Source organism: Saccoglossus kowalevskii, chromosome 2 (genome assembly GCF_978046115.1).
Source record: "Saccoglossus kowalevskii chromosome 2, keSacKowa6.1, whole genome shotgun sequence".
NCBI lineage: Eukaryota > Metazoa > Hemichordata > Enteropneusta > Harrimaniidae > Saccoglossus > Saccoglossus kowalevskii.
The window spans coordinates 1,653,285-1,666,299 of record NC_140642.1 but is presented as its reverse complement, the minus strand read 5'-3'; the positions used below and the strand labels follow the sequence as shown (position 1 = coordinate 1,666,299).

The 13,015-nt window shown below is 37.2% G+C and overlaps 1 protein-coding gene across 1 annotated transcript in view; it reads left to right on the top strand.

Annotated features, from left to right (window-relative positions):
- LOC144364068 (uncharacterized) overlaps positions 1 to 8,216 on the top strand; it is a 100,018-nt gene extending 91,802 nt beyond the window's left edge. The window contains exons 24-26 of the mRNA XM_085496169.1: positions 623 to 808; positions 2,313 to 2,384; positions 3,229 to 8,216. Of these exons, the coding sequence (XP_085352295.1) occupies positions 623 to 808; positions 2,313 to 2,384; positions 3,229 to 3,282 (312 nt within the window). The 3' untranslated portion in view covers positions 3,283 to 8,216. The remainder of the gene's footprint in view (positions 1 to 622; positions 809 to 2,312; positions 2,385 to 3,228) is intronic.
- The last annotated feature ends 4,799 nt before the right edge of the window (positions 8,217 to 13,015 follow it).

Genomic DNA, 13,015 nt, shown 5'->3' with positions numbered 1-13,015 from the left:
ACTAAAGAAGGTGTTTGTGAAAATAGAGATTTAGGAAAGGTTGAAACAAAACTAAAGAGGATGTTTGTGAAAATAGAGATTTAGAAAGGTTGAAACAAAACTAAAGAGGGTGTTTGTGAAAATAGAGATTTAGGAAGGTTGAAACAAAACTAAAGAGGGTGTTTGTGAAAATAGAGATTTAGAAAGGTTGAAACAAAACTTAAGAGGGTATTAGTGAAAATAGAGATTTAGAAAGGTTGAAACAAAACTTAAGAGGGTATTAGTGAAAATAGAGATTTAGGAAGGTTGAAACAACGCTAAAGAGGGTGTTTGTGAAAATAGAGATTTAGGAAGGTTGAAACAACACTAAAGAGGGTGTTAGTGAAAATAGAGATTTAGGAAGGTTGAAACAAAACTAAAGAGGGTGTTAGTGAAAATATTGATTTAGGAAGGAACCAGAGAATTCATGGCATCTTCCTGGTTTACTAATGAATTGGGATACTAAAAAAAAAATGCATATTATGTATAGTATGCTCAGTAATAGAAACATTAAATCAGGCCCAAACAGAACATGAAAAATCAACACATTTTCTTAACAAAATAACTTCACCTGCATAACTGAGCAAATTTTATTTTTTTACAGATTAAATCAGGTAACTTGAAGTTGTCTTACAAAAATCATGATTTGCCACTTGACCTTGAGTCAGTAGAGTTTGATATGCAGCGTGCAGATTCAACTAAGGGTGGTAAATCAAATAATACTACTGTCATCGCATGTGTCGCTGTGTTATTGGTTCTATGTGCAGTGGCAGCTGTGGTTGGAGTTTTGGTATGTTGAATCTATGTTCTACCTCAAAAACATTTTTTTACTAATGCCAGATGTATTTACATCCATAGATTATGTATGTAAACCACAAATTTGTTCTTTGTTCTAATCATTTTTTTTTTATTAAAGGCAAGGCTGCAGTAGGTGTGCTATGTTTTTAAGTGTGTAGTTACCCATTATGGTTAATCTGATAACTAACCATGATTTGTGTTACAATGTTGCCAATTCAAAAATTCTTTTTTCAAAACCACAAAGTTCCACTCAAGAAAAAGAGTCTGAAAATAATGACATTATTCATTCATGATACAGTTTTAGTAGCAATAAATTCAGTTTACACTTTTGCAATGTCGGGAGCCATATTTTTGCATTATTTGTCTCCATCTCTATGTCCAAAGTTACATATTTCAAAGCCAACTTGGTTGACCTTCTAGGTCTATCTTTTTAAAGCCAGCTTGGTTGACCCCCTAGGTCTGTATTTTCAAAGCCAACTTGGTTGACCCCCTAGGTCTATCTTTTTAAAGCCAGTTTGGTTGACCCCCTAGGTCCATCTTTTCAAAGCCAACTTGGTTGACTCCCTAGGTCTATCTTTTCAAAGCCAACTTGGTTGACTCCCTAGGTCTATTTTTTCAAAGCCAACTTAGTTGACCCCCTAGGTCTATCTTTTTAAAGCCAACTTGCAATCTGTTTCACTTTTCATTTTGACTTCTTCTCAAAAACGGCTGCATCATTTGAAAATTGAAATATTCATTCTACGTGTCCCGCTCCACAGAGTGAGAGTTTAGGATTTTTGATTAGTCCTGTGATTCGGCCGCTATCTTGCATTTGGTAAAACCCACAAGTAGTTGGTTACACCACTTTCTGGGGGTCTAGGATTCCCATTGCCATAATAGTGAGGACAAGTATACACTTTGTACTGAATGGGCCATATATAATACATTATAAAAAAGGGTTTTGCAAATGATAATGTGTTTTTAATAGAGCAAAATAGTAGCATCGTATAAAAGATGTGACAAACATAACAGATGTCCATATAAGGTCATGTGACCTCAGTATGCATATCTGCAATATCTCAATCAGTTGGCAGATAAAAACATGAAACCAGAGACAATATGGTAGCACTGGTCAAGAGATATGGATAAAATATAAGATGGCCATATATGGTCATGTAACCTTATTATTATGCATAACTGCAATAGCTCAAGCACTTTTGTAAACATGCAACCAGTACCATAGTGATGATATTAGACAAGAGAGATGACTAACATAAAGTATGACCATATAAAGTCATGTAACCTTATTAATATGCATAACAGCCATGGCTCAAGCACTGTTGCAGTAAGAACATACAAGTAGTGCTATAATGATCAAATGATGTATAACCATCTTGTACCTACATGTATATAGATTGCACAAATTGAATGGTATTATGTTCATTCACTTAAAATAGCTGCTATGAAGCTATATTTATTCTTTTGTATATATTATTTTGTTTTTTTTTATTTCATAGGTTTACAGACGGCAATGTAGACCTGGTGGTTCATCTGGTGCAAAATATGTTCGAAGCTTAAATGGACCTGAGGTGAGTGGTTTTATAACTATGATAGCTCTATGTTTAAAGTGGTCATCTAACTCAAACAAATAAAAAGAAAACACACCATTGGTTGCAGTCCGAAAACGGGTGCGTGTGTGCGTTCGTGTGTTCCGGACCTGTATCTTAGGAATGCCTGGACTAATCACAATCAAACTTCACACATACATCATACATGACATTATACATATGCACATCAATTTGTTTCACAATCTGATTCAAGATGGCCGAATGGCGACCATTTATGTACTGAAAAATCATCAAATTAACCATTTATCGGCTGTTTACAGATAGATTTTGTTCAAACTTCGTATATACACTGGACATTATAGGACCTAGATGCACATCATTTTTGTTTTTCAGATAAGATTCAAAATGGCTGTCTGGCAGTCATTTTGTTTTAATGAATGGACTTCTAGATCCATATCTCTGACATGCTTTACTGATTATGTTCAAATTTTATATACTCATTATACATCATGTTATAGATATATACATGTATTCAAAATGGCTGATTTCAGTTTGTTTTAATCAAGGCTGTTCCAGTGCAAAATCTCTCAATGTGGACAAGGACTAGTTTGACGATCAGATACAAATGTCAATCATTTTAATGTTAAACAATCATTATAATCATATTCCTGACATGGTTATATTTTAGCTATATTACTATAAACAAAATATATCTTAAATTTGATAACTAACGGGGACTGTGCCATGCATGGCTTGTTTTTTCATAACTTCATACATACTTCAGTAAAACAGGCTTTAAACACAATATGTTTTTTCAATGACAACCAGTGGTTTAGAATTATTTTATTTCTTTTCTTTTTAACAGGTGTCTTTCTCAAATGATTCCTACGATGTCCCAGGTGGTGCATCCCAAATATAAATCAGGATATTCCCATGAAGCATCCATATGATTCACTATTCCGTCTTATTATGTTTCCTATGAAAGTTGATACTCGTCCTTTGTGGCTGAAAGTAAGATGTGTGATGATGTGTTTCAGTTAAATTTTGACAAAAAGTACTTGGTTGTCAAATTAATGTTTAATATGTTCAATCTACTCCAGGAGATGAACACCAAGGTTGGTGTTTTGAGTTGTTTTACACTGGCAGTGGACACCTATTGAAAACAAAGTTCGTCAAAGCATTGTTACAAGTCATCAGCACTTAATATCCACTTTATGTCCATTAATGTAGATTAATGAACTTTCATTATTATCATTTTACAATGTCTTCAACATTCAAGACTTACATTGAAACCAATACAAGTGCCTTTATTTACATGTAAAAGAATATAGTTTTTTTTCCCTTTGGTGTTTTTAGACTTGTACATGTTGTATAATAGTATAGGACAATTGTATATGACAAGACGTACATTTAATAACAGGTAATTATTATGTTCCAAATAAATGTTATGCCATTCAGCTAATTGATATTCATGGGTACAGTTACCCCTGGTATATCTGATTTACCATGGCGACATTTGTAGTCATTTGAACAATTGATTACAAAAACAATGTTACATAGGGATCTATAACATGTATGTACTCGGTAATTGTATTCATCCACCTGACACACCAAGCACTAGCACAATCTATATCCAATATATAAACCTTTCCATGTCTTGTCTTTTTATATTAATAGAATTTTTTGCAATTTGTCAAAACATTTACATTGTGGGTACGCAACCATTTTGTCTTTTTTGATAGATTTGTATGTAATTAAATTGATTTGAATCATGTCTATTATGTATGACTATTTTGGTCTAAAATTAACAAATACATTTTTGTGAAATTCATAAAATGCATATATATATCACCAAAAGTTGGTGGAAAAACTAATGATATTCAAAGTTTAAAACAGAAATGTGATGGATTATTGAGGTAAGGTTGGAAGATCTGTTCGAGAGCACACTACAGATGTACACACAATTTGATATCTTGTTTTTTTGTTTTGTTTCTCCAAATAGATTTACATGTTTATACATATTTATCTTTACCAGTTATCTTTAGTTATGCATTTTGATATTCTTATTTTTGTATTCATGGCAAATTTCTGTGAATTTATGCTAATTTTATATAGAGAATTTCAGTTTTACTTTCTGTCTGTGATCTTTTAACATATTTAGCCAATAAATATAATCAGACTATGGCCTGAATCATGCAGCATAATGTTGGGAAAGGAACTGAATTAACCCAAACCCATAAACAGAGTGTAACATTTGCAATGGCCAGTACTTTTGTAAGCAAGTGAAACTGAATTTTTATTCCCCTTCTGAACAAAGTTCAGGAACTTATATATAATTCAGTCTTCATCCATCGATCCAAAGTCGTATTTCATAACCAAAAAAACGGAATCCGTTCATTCTTTGCATGTGCCTAGTACTTTGTGTGAGACATATGCACATACATTGGTTTAGTGGTTTGATCCAAAATAACCAACTGGCAGCCTATTTTGTTTTTTGAAAATGTCTTGGACATGTTTCTTTAGTTTTTGTTCAAATTTGGTACATACATGTACATTATACATGTTGAGATGATGTCTGTGATGATTCATGTCATGGTTAGATTAAAATAACAAAATTGCAGCCATTTTGTTTTTGAAAATGTATTATTCATCATATTTTGTCACATACAGAAAATTACATGCATAAGTGCCTTAATTTCTATTTTGCCACAATATTGTTAGAAATAGTGTCATTAGGTAACACCATATTTATAAATAATTAAGCTGACACATACTTACGATACTGGAGACATGAACTTTACTAGAGTTTGAATACAAACATTGCATGAATATGAGAAATAGCAAATAGTTGTGACCATATATTAGATTGCAAATTTAAAATGCATTTAATAAATCTGATTTTTACCTTGCCCATATCATCAAAGATTTTTGTGTCCGCCGTCGTCATCGTTAATAATTGTTATTGTGTGCACAATAACTTTACTAATTCTATTCCAAACTTTATCAAACTTGGTCACCTTATTCATCAGTATAAAGTCTTCCCTGAGTTTGAACAACAGATGTCCTGTATGAAAATATCATGCAAAAATTGAGAAAATCTGATAAAATATTTTGACTGTTTCTACTTGACTGATCACATTCAAAGGTCATTGATCTCAGTGGAAATATGCATTGTTGTCTGTGTTCAATGAAGCAAATCATTTATCTTGTAATAATATTCTTGGTAATGTATCTCCCAAATCCCATGGGAATACTAGACTGGGTTTCAAAACCAACTCATGGAGAGAGTTTTTGCACAGTCTGATACACATTTGCAAACCTAAAATCTTTACAGAAAACAAGATAAGCACTCCTATGAATTGGGCGCAAAACTTTGATCAAGATCTGAAGCTAATAGAAAATCTGTTTAGTCCAAAGTTATCAAATAAAAACAATACATAAAAAATACATAAAAAGCAAAACGTTGCATCCACATTTTGAAAAGAAAATTTTACTCAAAAATAGGTATTCTGTATTTTACAAACAGTTCAATTGACAAATGAAAATTCACAGGAATTTGTTTCAGCTATTAGAACAGAATAATAGAGATTTTATAATACTACCAGTAATTTAAAAACGCACTTCAAAAACAAAGATTGCAGTGTTTGAAGATGTAGATTCTCAGGAGGCAAATATACTGTTGACTTCTCTCTCACTGGACACCAACTAACTATTTAAGTTGATTTGCATTACAAAGCAGAGCTTGCAACATGATAGAGGGCGTTTTTTTTTACTTTTCAAATAATACAGTAGTCACAAAATGAATATAATAAGGTAGATCATATTTGGCTCATTGAATCGCCTGTACAAAATACTTGGGTAAAAGCCAGCTAAAATTTTCTGGTATCTTGCATGATTTATGAATCTATTCATGTCTAAATGTAGCACTTTTTTCTGAGATGCAGCAATTGTTTTTATAATAAAAAATCTGAATTAATGAATAAAGCTGGAAATTATGTCCCTTAAAATAATTAAACAAATTAGGCACCAATGTTTTTGTAAGATATTTACATCAAGGACATTCGGTAAACTGCTTTCCCACTGTTTCAACCCCAAAACTTGTTTGTATTAAAAATTAATTATGACATTGCATATTCATATTGAAACAAACTACGATAAAGGAAATAATATTATATAACAAAAAGAAAGGTCACCAGAGTTCAAATATGTTTGATATTAGAATACTGTAGTTGATTGTACACTCTAAATTACTGATCATACACTTCAAATTTATTCATAAACGATTTACATGGTCAAATGACCAGTGATTTGCATATCCAATTTAATTGCATATATTATGCATGTAGCAATACCACAGTTCAATTTGTAATCATATAAAATGACATTCCCATAATTGCAAAAGGGACTGTCACACTAACAATGACTTGCTGGTTAATAACATTTTCCAGGTGTCAAGGTATGTTTAATGTGCATAGCATCTGTCTAGGTGTTGTTTACATGTGCATTGCCTGCTGTCTAGGTGCTGTGTGCATGTTCAACCAGTTGTCTAGGTGATGTCTACACGCACAATCACTTGTCCAGGTGATGTCTACATGTACAACCAGTTGTCTAGGTGATGTCTACACGCACAACCACTTGTCCAGGTGATGTCTACATGTACAACCAGTTGTCTAGGTGATGTCTACATGTACAACCAGTTGTCTCGGTGATGTCTACATGTACAACCAGTTGTCTAGGTGATGTCTACATGTACAACCAGCTGTCTAGGTGATGTCTACATGTACAACCAGCTGTCTAGGTGATGTCTACATGTACAACCAGTTGTCTAGGTGATGTCTACATGTACAACTAGCTGTCTAGGTGTTGTTTACATGTACAACCAGTTGTCTAGGTGATGTCTACATGTACAACCAGTTGTCTAGGTGATGTCTACACGCACAACCACTTGTCCAGGTGATGTCTACATGTACAACCAGTTGTCTAGGTGATGTCTACATGTACAACCAGCTGTCTAGGTGTTGTCTACATGTACAACCAGTTGTCTAGGTGATGTCTACATGTACAACCAGTTGTCTAGGTGATGTCTACATGTACAACCAGTTGTCTAGGTGATGTCTACACGCACAACCACTTGTCCAGGTGATGTCTACATGTACAACCAGTTGTCTAGGTGATGTCTACATGTACAACCAGCTGTCTAGGTGTTGTCTACATGTACAACCAGTTGTCTAGGTGATGTTTACATAAACAACCAGCTGTCTAGGTGATGTTTACATGCACAACCAGTTGCCTAGGTCATGTTTACATGTGTGCAGCCAGTTTTCAAGGCACTGTAAGTGTATCATCTGTATACTGTATGAGAATTGTGTTGCTGCAGAGACTAGGGCATAAAGTTATGGTTAAAACCGGTAAATGTTTTATAAGTATACATGTTTAGCTCTGCTGTCGACTTTGTCGAGTGGAGCTTATCATATGTGTGATGGCAGCATGTGCATCAATGTTTTACTTTTTCGACTTCTTGTAATTACTTGCTTTGATACTTGGTGTATAAGTACCTCGCACAGACCTTCCTCAGATTTGTTCATTTCGTGATGATATATTCAATTCTCTAATTTTGATGAATATTTTTGTCATTTTTTATAACAAGTAAAATTTTTTACTTCTTGTTGAAAACTACAATTTTGATGGCGCTGATATTATACATACGTATCTTGTGTCTGCTGATCTCAGATTTGTTCATTTTGTGATGATATCTTCAATTCTCTAATTGAAATGTGCATTTCTAACAGCAGAGCTATTTCAGCCGAAAGGTTGCTTATTATAAATTAAAATGGATGTTTGAATTCAAATTGACCAATACCATTGTTTGTGTCATTATTCTTAGTTCTTATTCAACATTATCCAATCAGCAAGCACCTCATTTTGTTAGGTCATGTGAAGGAAAGCAAGTACACACATTTTGGCTATAGACTAGCTTGAGCTCTTCAGCAATTGACTATTAAATATCTGAATTCTCACTGGTGATATGCATTTACAATTTTTATAAATGTTTTCATAAGCTAAGGCCTGTCTAATGTCTTTCACTGTAGTGAAGGGTAAACATAACTAGTTTACAATGATAGATGGACTGTTGTGTCTAGCTTAGCAGGGTACATGAACTGTTGTGCCTAGCTTAGCAGGATAGATGGAATGGTGTGCCTAGCTTAGCAGGATAGTTGGACTGTTGTGCCTAGCTTAGCAGGGTACATGAACTGTTGTGCCTAGCTTAGCAGGATAGATGGAATGGTGTGCCTAGCTTAGCAGGATAGTTGGACTGTTGTGCCTAGCTTAGCAGGATAGTTGGACTGGTGTACCTAGCTTAGCAGGATAGTTGGACTGGTGTACCTAGCTTAGCAGGATAGTTGGACTGTTGTGCCTAGCTTAGCAGGATAGTTGGACTGTTGTGCCTAGCTTAGCAGGATAGTTGGACTGTTGTGCCTAGCTTAGCAGGATAGTTGGAATGTTGTGCCTAGCTTAGCAGGATAGTTGGACTGTTGTGCCTAGCTTAGCAGGATAGTTGGACTGTTGTGCCTAGCTTAGCAGGATAGTTGGAATGTTGTGCCTAGCTTAGCAGGATAGTTGGACTGTTGTGCCTAGCTTAGCAGGATAGATGGACTGTTGTGCCTAGCTTAGCAGGATAGTTGGACTGTTGTGCCTAGCTTAGCAGGATAGTTGGACTGTTGTGCCTAGCTTAGCAGAATAGTTGGACTGTTGTGCCTAGCTTAGCAGGATAGTTGAACTGTTGTGCCTAGCTTAGCAGGATAGTTGGAATGTTGTGCCTAGCTTAGCAGGATAGTTGGACTGATGTGCCTAGCTTAGCAGGATAGTTGGACTGTTGTGCCTAGCTTAGCAGGATAGTTGGACTGTTGTGCCTAGCTTAGCAGGATAGTTGGACTGTTGTGCCTAGCTTAGCAGGATAGTTGGACTGTTGTGCCTAGCTTAGCAGGATAGTTGGACTGTTGTGCCTAGCTTAGCAGGATAGTTGGACTGTTGTGCCTAGCTTAGCAGGATAGATGGACTGTTGTGCCTAGCTTAGCAGGATAGATGGACTGTTGTGCTTAGCTTAGCAGGATAGTTGGACTGTTGTGCCTAGCTTAGCAGGATAGATGGACTGTTGTGCCTAGCTTAGCAGGATAGATGGACTGTTGTGCCTAGCTTAGCAGGATAGTTGGACTGTTGTGCCTAGCTTAGCAGGATAGATGGAATGGTGTGCCTAGCTTAGTAGGATAGATGGAATGTTGTGCCTAGCTTAGCAGGATAGTTGGACTGTTGTGCCTAGCTTAGCAGGATAGATGGACTGTTGTGCCTAGCTTAGCAGGATAGTTGGACTGTTGTGCCTAGCTTAGCAGGATAGATGGAATGTTGTGCCTAGCTTAGCAGGATAGTTGGACTGTTGTGCCTAGCTTAGCAGGATAGATGGACTGTTGTGCCTAGCTTAGCAGGATAGATGGAAGGTTGTGCCTAGCTTAGTAGGATGGATGGAATGTTGTGCCTAGCTTAGCAGGATAGATGGACTGTTGTGCCTAGCTTAGCAGGATAGTTGGAATGTTGTGCCTAGCTTAGCAGGATGGTTGGACTGTTGTGCCTAGCTTAGCAGGATAGTTGGAATGTTGTGCCTAGCTTAGCAGGATAGTTGGACTGTTGTGCCTAGCTTAGCAGGATAGTTGGAATGTTGTGCCTAGCTTAGTAGGATGGATGGAATGTTGTGCCTAGCTTAGCAGGATAGATGGACTGTTGTGCCTAGCTTAGCAGGATAGTTGGAATGTTGTGCCTAGCTTAGCAGGATAGTTGGACTGTTGTGCCTAGCTTAGCAGGATAGTTGGAATGTTGTGCCTAGCTTAGCAGGATAGTTGGACTGTTGTGCCTAGCTTAGCAGGATAGTTGGAATGTTGTGCCTAGCTTAGCAGGATAGTTGGACTGTTGTGCCTAGCTTAGCAGGATAGTTGGACTGTTGTGCCTAGCTTAGCAGGATAGTTGGACTGCTGTGCCTAGCTTAGCAGGATAGATGGAATGTTGTGCCTAGCTTAGCAGGATAGATGGTCTGTTGTGCCTAGCTTAGCAGGATAGATGGAATGGTGTGCCTAGCTTAGTAGGATAGATGGAATGTTGTGCCTAGCTTAGCAGGATTGTTGGACTGTTGTGCCTAGCTTAGCAGGATAGATGGAATGTTGTGCCTAGCTTAGTAGGATAGATGGAATGTTGTGCCTAGCTTAGCAGGATAGATGGACTGCTGTGTCTAGCTTAGTAGGATAGTTGGACTGTTGTGCCTAGCTTAGCAGGATAGATGGAATGTTGTGCCTAGCTTAGCAGGATAGATGGTCTGTTGTGCCTAGCTTAGCAGGATAGATGGAATGGTGTGCCTAGCTTAGTAGGATAGATGGAATGTTGTGCCTAGCTTAGCAGGATTGTTGGACTGTTGTGCCTAGCTTAGCAGGATAGATGGAATGTTGTGCCTAGCTTAGTAGGATAGATGGAATGTTGTGCCTAGCTTAGCAGGATAGATGGACTGCTGTGTCTAGCTTAGTAGGATAGTTGGACTGCTGTGTCTAGCTTAGTAGGATAGTTGGACTGTTGTGCCTAGCTTAGCAGGATAGTTGGACTGCTGTGTCTAGCTTAGTAGGATAGATGGACTGCTGTGTCTAGCTTAGTAGGATAGTTGGACTGTTGTGCCTAGCTTAGCAGGATAGATGGAATGTTGTGCCTAGCTTAGCAGGATAGATGGAATGTTGTGCCTAGCTTAGCAGGATAGTTGGACTGCTGTGTCTAGCTTAGTAGGATAGATGGACTGCTGTGTCTAGCTTAGTAGGATAGTTGGACTGTTGTGCCTAGCTTAGTAGGATAGTTGGACTGCTGTGTCTAGCTTAGTAGGATAGATGGACTGCTGTGTCTAGCTTAGTAGGATAGTTGGACTGTTGTGCCTAGCTTAGCAGGATAGATGGAATGTTGTGCCTAGCTTAGCAGGATAGATGGAATGTTGTGCCTAGCTTAGCAGGATAGTTGGACTGCTGTGTCTAGCTTAGCAGGGTACATGAACTGTTGTGCCTAGCTTAGCAGGATAGATAGACTGTTATGCCTAGCTTAGCAGGTTAATTGGACTGGTGTACCTAGCTTAGCAGGGAACTAACAAACACAGAACACTTAGTATAGCCACGGTTACTAGTAAACCGTGGTATAGCATGTATTCAAGCAAATGACATACAATAATTATATTATATGTATCTATTATTAGTCCCCCGCCCCCATTTACAGATAAAATAGTAATTAGTCCCCGTTCAGATGATCTCCGAAAACGGGGACTATTAATTTGGGTACTTTCCGTCCGTACATACGTACGTCCAGAGCTATATCTCGGACACCCAATTACGGATTTCATTAAAACTTTACATGAAGACCATACATAGTATCTTACATATGTGCGTCAAGTTACTTTATGATCGGAGCAAAAATGGATGTAAAATTTGCTATTTCTAAGACGTGTCCGCAGCAGTTTCTCGGAGATGACTGGGCCGGTTTGGATCAAAGTTGGTATGATGATCATACGTATTCGGTTGTAGGTGCACGTCATTTTTTTTTTTTTTTTTTTTTTTGCCCAATGTCCAATTCTCGTGTTTAAGCACTAAATCATATTTTTTACAAATCCATCTCCTATTAATGGTTTCAATCTAATTTAAATGACTTCAGATCATAAAATTTTGGACGGGGACTGTGTCATTAACAATGACTTGTTTCTATACTTTCTATTATTACAAATCGTTGTCGCTTGCTATTTCGTGTGAGACAAGAAACCGTGTCTATACCCTATAATAGTAATAATACTGAACACCACGTGTGCATTCGAAATGTGTTGAAGTCGTACTGACAGTGGCTCCCATTTGCAGTACGAATGGGTGTGTCTTGCCGATTATCCGATGCATGCGCATGTGCGGGAATTGTGTCCCAAGCGACAATTACTACGCACGCATAAAACGTAAAAGCGTACACGGCGAGGTTCACTGTGATTTACGTTTATTGTTCGCACCCACCGTTCGCCTGTTAGGTTTGTTTGAGAATACAACAACTAAGTAAGAAACCACAATTTTACTGAAATATCGCTCGCCCGAGTACGAAAAAATAAGCTGGCTGCGGGATTTTCTATGGATCTATTAAAAGTCGATTATCAATCTGAGGTAATTTTCTGCAAGATATGGTACTCTTTCTGTCAATCGAAAGCCCCTCCCCCGGCAGTTGATACATAGCTGGGTAGAGAGGTGCCCCTGAGTGCTCAAAAGTGTGACTATTTTTATACCTGGATAGTGGCAAAATCTATACCCATATTTATACGAAAGTACCATTACTGTCAACACTGTTTATTCCAAATAAAACAGTACCGTATTTGCTCAATTAGAAGAGCATCTCCAATAGAAGCACATGTAAGCATTGTGTAACAGTTGCATTGTATATTGATTATTTTGACCATATAAACGTCCCAAAATCCCAAAAACGAGATCCATTTCAGGGGCACGTCACCATTAGGCAAGTACTATGTATTGCCCCCCCCCCCGGGTCGAAAGCGATAAATACTCGACTTGTGCTTTGACGATAACAGTAACAGTAACCCATTAGCTCTAAATTTC